Below are 10,557 nucleotides of genomic sequence, written 5' to 3' on the forward strand. Positions count from 1 at the left end.
CTTATCTATGTAGAGGGGGTAAACTCTATACAACGTTTTTGTGTAATTAATACATTATCCTCTTATAATGTTATAATAGGTAGACCATGGATCCATGAAATGAAATCGTTCCATCGGCATATCATCAATGCGTGAAGATGCCTACCCCATGGGGGACAGTGAAGATCATAGGAGATCAACAAGAATCCAAAGAATGCTACAAGACTTTGATGAAAGCATCGACGATACCATGGCAAGTATAGCAATTAAAGAGGGGGATACAAGACGTAGTGGAAACAAGAGAACATGGTATAAAATAAGTTCCCCTGAACCTTGAGGATTTTGAAGCCAAAGTTCTCATAGGATCCTCAATGCCTGAACAAATCGAACATGCCAAAGTTCCCCATGCCATTTGGTCTTAAAAATGCAGTTGAAACATACTAAAGGCTAGTCAAAAAGATGTTCAAAGAGGAACTGGGGGACACCATGGAAGTATACATCGATGACATGGTGGTCAAGTCCAAGAAAGCTGAAGATCACCTCAAGGATCTTGAAGAAGCCTTCGACATACTGGACGAATATAACATGAAGCTAAAGCCCTCCAAGTGCCAATTTGGGATAAGATCAGGCAAGTTCCTTGGATACATGGTCACCAAAAGAGGAACTGAAGCAAGCCGGAGCAGATCTAGGCCATCCTCGATAAAGATATCCAAAGACTAACAGGAAGAGTGGCAACCCTAAATAGGTTCATGTCAAGATCCTCAAGATCCTTAGAAAGATGAAAGCTTTTCTACGACATTTTAAAGAAGAACAAAAGATTCGAGTGGACCAAAGAACATGAAGATGCTTTCCAGGAACTTAAAAAATATTTAAGTTCAACACCCCTATTGGTAAAACCATTAGATGGGGAACCACTTCTTCTCTACATCTCAGAATCCTCAAACGCGGTGAGTGCAGTATTGGCTAAGGATCTTAATGGGGACCAACATCCCATCTACTATGTAAGTAAAAGTCTCCTGGATATTGAGACCGGGTACTCCCACCTTGAAAAACTTATACTTGCACTAGTAACTGTTTTTACTAAATTAAGACACTATTTTGAAATATACCCTATAACTGTAAGAACCAATTACACCATTAAGAATGTTATGAGAAAACCAAAAATGTCAGGAAGGATGGCAAAGTGATCTGTGAAATTAAACACATATGAAATAAAGTATGAGCCAAGATCTGCTATAAAGTATCAACCATTGGCAGACTTTGTGGCTAACTTTAGTGATGATCTACGAGTTGAAGTAGAAATAGAAGCCAAACAACTTCTAGAAGAAGAGAACATGGGAAGGTGGACACTATTCATAGATGGAGCATCAAACCTATTTTGGTCAAAAAATGAACAAGCAAGAATCAACCAAAGTGTATAAGAGGCTGGGATGTTCAGAATAATGCAAGTATAAAATGTTGATCAAAGTGACACAAGTTGTTTATAAGGAAAGCCCTTGATCCTTGCTAGGATATCCGACATAAAACCTTGGGAGGTGATAATGATCACCTGCCTTGATGATTTTATTGATTGAAAATGTCGATTATAGAAAAAATGTAAAGAGTACAAGAACAAGTGATGTCATTATGCTAAGTCTTGTGTGTAGTGTGACGAATACAAGTGATTCTTATAGTCTAAAGCCAATAAAAAGAACTCCGAGAATTTTGGGATCCTCCGAAATCAACTTATAGACATTACTTGACTTGGTCTTCCGGGTCTTTCTACACATGTGAGAGAGATAACAGAGTATATAATCGTTATAAATATTTGGAAAATAATAGTCAGGGTCCTGAAGTATGTTTGGGATCCTGGGGTTTGAGGATCCTGAGGTTTGAGGATCCTGATTGTAGTCCTGAGATCCTAGCCCTAACAATTGCCCCCCAAATTATTCCTGTAAAATATTTTGGAGTTAGTTTTCCAAATTTAAAAGGATAATTTAAAAATAAAAAGAAACAAATATGATAAGGGGTTTTGAATTTTAAACCCTAACAGATAGAATTTATCCATTCAAGAACAATCATAACCGGTCAAATCGACCTTTCTCTTTCTTCGGCCATCAACATAAATATAGGCAATCAATTAGGGTTATTCTTCCCCTTGTCATTTAGCTTTCATCTACGAGTTTACCAATCGACTTTGAAGGTACACTTCTCACTTTTTCTCCTTAGTTTTCTTTTCACTAACAATGGGCAAGAAAATGATTGTATCTCGTAAATACGTTCTTGGTCTTCCTGAAGATGACTTCATTGATCAAAAGATCTTGTCTTATGACGATACATGCTCTTTTGACGATGGAGACATCCAGTCTCTAAAAGCTGGTGGAGCTGTTCCCCATGACACTGTGTTTAGGCCATATGACCCTCTGATCAACAAAATTTCATTTCCTCTTCATAGGTGTGCTTTCCAGAGTAGACTTTTTTTTAGGCCTAAAATTCCCCTTCTCTGGTGTCATTTATGAATTTTTTGAGGTTACGAAGCTCCCTTACATCCAAGTGATGCCTATCATTTGGAGGATCCTGTATTGGGTCGAGCATCTGAATCGAACTCATGATCTTGACATGGGTTTGGCTGAACTGTCCCATGTCTATGATCTTTCGACTTTCTTCAGTTCTCGTTTCCTTTTCAAAGTCAAATTAAACAAGTCTCTTCTTATGTTGAAAACAAAACATAATGATGGGGCTTGGAAGGAGAGATACTTCTTCGTCAGACATGACTCCATTCCCGACGGGGATCTTTTACCCAAAGAATGGATTAAGAAGGGTAGGATTTCAAGATTTTCTTTAAAGATCCTGAAATTTACTTTCTTATATTGTTTGGTTTGTTATAGGTTTCAAGCTTGGAGAAGTTGTTTCTGATGTTGAGGATACTGAGGGTAAGATTATCAACTTTCTTGCTCTCCCTGTGGAGGATAGATCCTATAAGCCTAACCAATCCAGTCTTCAAGAGGGTTCCTCCAGCACCGCTTCCATGGCTACATGTATAATCCTTTGTCTCGTCTTCATGTTTGTTTTATGATCTATAATATTATAAGGATCTTTACATTTGTGTAGGCTCCAAGACCACTCGATCCAGTGCTCATTTTGCTTTGGTAGACCTTGAAGATGATATTACCAGTAGTTTGATCACGATCAAGCAGGAAAATGTCTCTTCTCTCCCTCCTTCGGAAAAGACTTAGCTGGATCTGACTATGAAGACTTCAGGATCTTGAAAGAGAAAGACCTCTGAGGCTACGAATGTGGCTCTTGAGAATTTCAGCATTGAGGATTCTCTTGGAATATTGACTTCCTTTTCTTAGGCTGTAAGTTTATATAGTTTTCTTTTTACCTGTTTTTCCCCTTACCTTTACTGATGTTGTGCCTCTTTCAGGTCTTCGCTCATGTCTCTCAGTTCACCACTGATCTTAGGATCTGTGCTGAAAGAGATGAACATGCTCTAAAGGAGAAAGAGAAGATCTGGAAGACAACCAACGAGGATATTCTTCAGAGGGTGGAGTTGCTGAGCAAACAGAAGGCGGAGAAGGAGGAGGAGTACACCATGGAAATCTTTCAGTAAGTAACAAACCATCTTCAATAAGTAACCTTTTAAAGTCAACTTAAAGTTTGGAGGTTTGATAACCAAATAATATTTGTCTGGGATCTTGAAAAGTTTGGGATCTTCAGACTTTACTTAGAAATTTTTTTAAAGTTTTTCCAAAATAATGATAGATAGAACCTGGTGATCTTTTGACTTAGGAAAAAATTGAAGTTATGACTTCCTTATCTTCGTATGATCCTGATGCTATTATGAGGAAATATCTTTGCTTTAGAAGTTCGTTGGGAAGGGTCCTTTTTTGACTTCATCTTAGCAAACTTCAGGAAGGATCCCTTATTGAAACTATCTTCAACGTGAGGAAAGTCTTTGTATGATGATGCTATAAATCTTGCTTACTTTCTGGGGAGGATCCCATTTTCAGATAACATGCTAGTGTCATGACTTTATAGCAAGTCTCTGGGAAAATTCCAATTCAAGGTAAGACATTCATGTTACAAACCTTAGTGAATTATTAGGGAGGATCTCAACTTGAGATAGGATGTCAATGTTATAAACCATAGGAATTATCTGGGGAGGATCCCAAACCGTATGATAACATGAAAATGTTATAAACCTTATGTATTTTTTGGGGAAGATCCGAACATAAGATAACATGTAAATGTTATTAACCTTAGATTCAAGCTTTAGGATCTCAACTTATGTTCAGAAATGAGAGGGTTTCCAAACCACTAAAGCGTGAAATGATCCCCTCATTCACATCCTATAGTTGGATATCGTGCGTCCAAGTGAGGTGTATAAACCTTAACTTGTGTGAAAGAGGTAATTAACTCTTTAAACTTTAGAGGGGGTTAAGTACCTTATTTGTAGGATAGATGACCACTCTCTATTCTTAGGAAATTCATATTGTGAATCGTCGGATGTTTGTAGCCATGGAGCTCTTTTATGCCAGTGGTCTTTTGAACGTCAAGATCCTCGAATATTCATCTATCAAGATCCTTATAGGTCATGATTCTTAAGTGTCAGGATCCTTCAGTATTCAACTGTCAAGATCCTCATAGGTCAGGATCCTTATGTCCCTACGTGCATCAAACATTACCTAGGGGTGGGCGTCAACCTAGACAACGCCCCTCCTATGCTTAAGTTAGTAATGGTATTTGAAGAGAATAAATAGTAATAAAAATAAAGGGTAAAATGTAAATAGTATGCGTACCTTAAGAGTGTTGGGAAATGACTAACCTTACATAAAATAGGCTTTGAGACGTATAGCATTCCAGGATCTTGGCAAGATGTTTCAATCTAGGGTGGCCAACCAATATGCCCCATTTCCTACTTCGAAATCTATGAGATATGGCTCCTCCCATTTAGGTGCCAGTTTACCTGCACTCGGATCCTTAGTATTTTGGAATGTTTTCCTTAGCACCAAGTCTCCTATTTTCAATCTTCTGGCTTTTATATTTTTATTGTATGCCTTGGTGATCCTCTGTTGATGATCAACAATATGGATCTTGGCAAGATCCCTAAGTTCATCTATAGTGTCAAGATCGTAGGCGAGGATCCTGTTGTTGTCCTCTTGGTTTTGAAGTAGGTATCTTGGTGTTGGGATCACCACTTCAGTAGGAATCATTTCTTCCGTTCCAAACACTAATGAGTATGGGGTTTGGCTCGTAGCTACCTTGGAAGTGGTCCTATCCGCCCATAATACGAAAGGAAGTTCTTCTACCCATCTTCCTTTCTTCTCATCCAGCCTTTTCTTCAAGTTGTTGACTACAACTTTATTGTTGGATTCTGCTTGGCCGTTGGCTTGAGGGTGGATAGGAGTAGGCATTACCATATTGATTCCCCAACTTGTGAAAAAGTCCCTTGTCCTATTTGTTATGAATTGGGATCCATTGTTGCATATAATTTCGGTAGGGATCCCAAATCTGGTCAATATGTTACGTTTGATGAAGGAAGCTACCTCTTTGTCTCTTACTTGGACGAAGGTTCAGCTTCTATCCATTTTGAGAAGTATTCAGTCACCACAAGCATGAAGACCTTTCCTACATGGACTAGTAGTAATTTACCCATTATATCAATTCCCCATTTCATGAATGGCGAAGGGGAGATGATAGGATGTAGAGGTTCTGCTGGTTGATGCAGGATGTGGCTATGTATTTGACAAGCATCACATTTCTGGGCATGAAGGAAGGAATCTTTCTTCATGGTTGGCCAATAGTATCCCGTCCTCAACACTTTGGAGCATAAGGATGTGCCCCTAGTGTGGTGGCCGCAATATCCTTCATGTATATCCTTTAGGACCTATGCGGCTTCATGATCTTCTAGGCACCTAATGTATGGACCTGCTATAGATTTTTTGTATAACTTAACTTGGATTATAAAAAACCTTGATATCCTTGTTCTGAATGCCCTTTTGCTTTTCTCTTCCTTAGGGATTGTGCCATTCTGGAGGTATTCCATAATGGGTTGGATCCAGGATCCTGAGGTTGGAGAAGGATCCTTGATACTGGGATCCTGATGCTGAATCGTCGAATCGAGATCTTTGATTGTGGCAACGCCAGTAGTTTCCATGTGATTGACGGGATCCTTCAGTCTCTTGGCAGGATCCTCAATTGCCGGGATCAATACGTGGGTTATAGGGATCCTGGTTTCTGGCGGGATCCTTAGGGAAGATGCTAAATTATCCAAAGCATCTGCTTTATTGTCTCCTCTAGGAACTTGGTTTAGGCTAAATGTTTCGAATTCTGAGGCCAGGTTTTTGAGGATCTGGAGATAAAGTGCTAGCTTATCTCCTTTTACTGCATATGATCCATTAAAATGGTTAGTTAACAATAAAGAATCAATAAATACATGAAGATCCTTGATTTGAAGATCTTTGGCTAGCTGTAGTCCCATGATTAGTGCCTCGTATTCTGCTTCGTTGTTGGTTGCATTGAACTCAAAACTGATTGCTTGGGGTAGGATGTCCCCCTGTGGCGATTTTAGTATGATCCCCAATCCAGTTGCTCTTTGGTTTGATGCTCCATCTGTGAATAGTGTCCATCTTCCCATGTTCTCTTCTTCTAGAAGTTGTTTGGCTTCTATTTCGACTTTGGTTCTTAGATCATTACTAAAGTCAACCACAAAATCTGCCAATGCTTGGGACTTTATAGCGGATATTGGTTCGTATTTTATGTCATGTGTGCTTAACTTTCACGGACCAGTTTGCCATCGTTCCTGACATTTGTGGTTTTCTCATAACATTCTTAATGGAATAGTTAGTTCTTACATGTATAGGATGTGTTTCAAAATAATGTCTTAATTTAGTAGAAGCTATTACTAATGCAAGTATAAGTTTTTCAAGGTGGGAATACCTGGTCTCCGGATCCATGAGACTTTTACTTACATAGTAGATGGGATGTTGGTCCTTTTTTTGACCTTAGCTAATACTGAACTTACCGCATTCAAGGATACTGAGAGGTAAAGAAGGAGTGGTTCCCCGTCTAATGGTTTTACCAATAGGGGTGGTGAACTCAAATATCTTTTAAGTTCCTGGAAAGCATCTTCGTAATCCAGGGTCCATTCAAATCTTTTTTTTCTTCTTCAAGATTTCGTAAAAAGGCTTGCATCTTTCTGAGGATCTTGAGATGAACCTATTTAGGGCTACCACTGTTTCTGTTAGTATCTGAATATCTTTGTCGAGGATGGTGATCTTAGATCAAGGATGGCCTTGATATGCTCCGGGCTTGCTTCGATTCCTCTTTTGGTTACCATGTATCCCATGAATTTACCCGATCTCATCCCAAATTGGCACTTAGAGGGATTCAGCTTCATGTTATACTCGTCCAGGATGTCGAAGGATTCTTCAAGCTCCTTGAGGTGATCCTCATCTTTTTTGGACTTGACCACCATGTCATCGATGTTGACTTCCATGGTGTCCCCCAGTTTCTCTTTGAACATTTGAGATATCGGTTGGAGTTATAAACATATGTCCTCTTGGTTAGAGGGTTCTATCTGGATCTGTTGGAATCCTGCTGATGCATCCATGAATGTTAGTAATTCATGACCTGCTGTTGCGTCTATCATGGAGTCTATGTGTGGTAGAGGGAAGGGATCCTTGGGATAAGCCTTGTTAAGATCCGTGCAATCTACACACACTCTCCATTTACCGTTCTTATTTTGTAGCACGACCACAATAGCTAACCATCTTGGGATATTCACCTACTTGATCATGCCAGTTTTGAGAAGTTTTTGTACTTTTTCTTGTATAACTTGGTTTCTTTCTGGGGAAAATTTCCTTCTCTTTTAGTGTATCGGCTTGAAAGACGAATCAATGTTAATGATGTGACCTTGCTCTTTTTCTTGCTAGACTTCGGCAACAGTTCTTGGGCTGCTCCTACAAGGTCACAGAGAAAGAAGGTCGTCAGCCGTTCCCCGGGAGGAGGCTCCCGAAAAGACGCTCCGACGGTCAAGTTAGTAGGGTTCTGTGGGAGTGTACGAGTGTAGCTTGGGAAAACGACTTACCTGCCGGGGTCGTGAGCGTTTCCTTTTATACTCAGCGATCCCGCTCGTCCGTACGAGACAGGATCGCCTGGACCTACAGGATCCGGGGCGCTTATTGGAGTATCGTGCTCTTCTATCTGTCAGAGCGCTGCCATTGGTCCTGTCGGTAATGCTCTGATCCCTTGCTTTGTTGCTTGACCGCATCATTTGTCTTGGAGCTGAGGGCACCCTTGGCGGGCGCGAGCCTCTCGCAAGGGCGCCTTTAGCGGGCACTTATCTTTTTCCAGAGGGCCCTGCTCTTAGGAGTGCTGGCCGGCGCTAAGCCCGTTGGGTCTGGCCTGCCCGACGCGCCAGCCTTCTGAGCTGGGCACGACTCTTCCGTGCTGGCTAAGGCATGTTATCAAGTCCCTCAGTCCGGTAGACGTAGCGTTGCTGCGCTAGCTACGGTGTTCTGGACTTAATTGCTCTATACGTGTCGGTTTCTTGTTCTCCTTCCGTTCCAGTTTTAATGGTGATGTGACCGCTCATCATGGCTAGCGGTTACGTCATTCTGTCAGGGATTTTGAATATCCCACCTTTTCCTTTCTTACATAAGAACGCTTATTATCGCTCTTTCCTTTTTCTTCACGCTTCCTCTCCTCTGTTCTTCTCTCTTCTAGGGTTCGTTTTCCTCTTGTTTTCCATGGCTAGTTACCCTGGAACCCTTCCTACTCAAGCTGAATACAAGCTTCTTGGGGAGACGTATGACCTTTCTTCAGTGGATGGAGTCGAGTTCCCGGTACCTGGTTCGTATATTATTTCTCCTCCTCCTAGCAAAGTGGGGGTTTATCTGAAGACCCTTGATGCCGGACTACGCCTCCCCTTACCGATTTCCAGGAGGAGGTATTGCAGAAGGACGGTTGTAGCATCCAGATGCTGACTCCCAACACCGTAAACAAGGTAGTGGCGTTTGAGATGATCTGCCGTGCCAATGGCCTTCTCCCCGACTACTTCGTGTTCAAGTACTTCTTTAGGTTCTGGTGCACTGGTGAATAGTGCACGTTTTCCTTTCGGCGAGAGGGGCACACCCTGGTTCCCAATGGACGGACCCCTAAGAACTGGCAAGATAAGTGGCTGTGGGTGAATCACGGCTTGGCGAGTAGTGGACGATATCGTGCTAACTCCTTCGTCGACGTTACTCCCAAACTGTTTCCGCACAACCAAAGTGTCGCCGACCTTCTAAAGAACATCCAGGTCAGCCCTGAGGACTACTCTGAGGCACTATTGGCCGGCGTGGGAATGAGCCTCTCCTGGAGGCGGCGGGGGAAAATGGCGGTCTTCTTCTCCATTGCCGATGGTAAGTGCTCGTGTTATCTGTCCTCGCTCTTCCTTTCTTACCCCCCTTCTTCCTCCTATTAGGGTTAGGTTTTTAGACTGCTTGATCTTCACGCTTGGTTATGCGTTTTCCTAGTGTCTCATTGTTTGCAGGTGTTGAGTCTTCCCTGTCCATGGACGAGGTGCTACGGAAACGTTACCGGGGGAAACTGGAATACCGAGAGGTGGATTTGGTCGATCGTCTTCCTCCCCCGCGATGTCTTAACCAGCTTGCCCTGAGCACTGCCGCTTCTATTCCTCCTGTGGTTGGTGGGACGTCGACACCAGTTGGGAGAACCGCTTTGGCCGCTCGTCCTATTTCGACCGTGGTACCCCTGGCTGGCGCTTGCCCCAGTTCTACTGAGGTGGATGAGGACAGTAAAGATGGTATAATCTCCGATGTCCTCCGTATGCAGGCCAAGAGGAAAGCCGTCTTCGCCATGGGTGAAACGGCTACCGGTGCGTCTAACGTTGCTAAATGAGTTCAGACGAGGTGTGGCTTCGCCCACCTCCTGAACTCAATATGTTCAACACCCACGACGATTGTTGTGATCCCCGATGACGACATTTAACAGTTCGAAGGGATCTAAGGGGCGTCCGAGAAACCCAACATTCCTGTTCAAGCTATTTCTCCAGTTCCTCCTAACTCTTCTCCACTCAAAGGTTCCAGTAGTGTGGAGCGGGCCCCAACTCCTCCTAGTGGGGGCACTGGCGGGGGTTCTTCTGGACGTTCTACTTTTGTTCCTGCCTGGAGTCTCAACAATGAATCTCGCCTTTTTGTGCGTACCAACGCAGTGGAATTTGCCCGACATGCATTTCCTCCCGATGCAGTTGCTGATATGGAGGCCATGGGCAGCCCCGCTCTTTCCCATAGCATGTATTATGCCACTGCACATGCTATGTTTTACCTTGTTGCAAGTGCTCGGCGTATTCAGCTGCTCAGCGAAATGGAGAATGTTCATGCAGGGTGTGATTCTCGCGAAGCTGGGTTAAAGCGCCAAGTGTATGAGCTTGGGGGTGAAATTCAGGGTTTGGAGCAGAAGTGTCAGTTACTTGCTGCTGAGAAGGCTACTGCGGAGGAAATCAGGTACGCCCTGGAGGTCAAGGTGGATTCACTTACTCAAGTGAATGAAGGGTTGATGATTCAGGTTGAAAGTCTGGAGCGCGATGTTGTT

At 42.5% G+C, this 10,557-nt stretch overlaps 1 protein-coding gene across 1 annotated transcript; it reads right to left on the reverse strand.

The window, feature by feature from the left end:
• Nucleotides 1–5,848: 5,848 nt before the first annotated feature.
• On the reverse strand, nt 5,849–6,598 carry LOC145164451 (uncharacterized). Its single transcript, XM_079083168.1, has one exon. It carries the CDS (start codon nt 6,596–6,598, stop codon nt 5,849–5,851), a length of 750 nt encoding a protein of 249 aa, XP_078939294.1.
• Nucleotides 6,599–10,557: the final 3,959 nt, after the last annotated feature.

This window comes from Lactuca virosa, chromosome 3 (genome assembly GCF_052849685.1).
Source record: "Lactuca virosa cultivar CGN04683 chromosome 3, Lactuca_virosa_CGN04683_v6, whole genome shotgun sequence".
Classification (NCBI taxonomy): domain Eukaryota; kingdom Viridiplantae; phylum Streptophyta; class Magnoliopsida; order Asterales; family Asteraceae; genus Lactuca; species Lactuca virosa.

Excerpts from the sequence above, each read along its gene's own strand:
- LOC145164451 (XM_079083168.1), bottom strand. The coding sequence starts at position 6,598 with ATGGGAAGATGGACACTATTCACAGATGGAGCATCAAACCAAAGAGCA.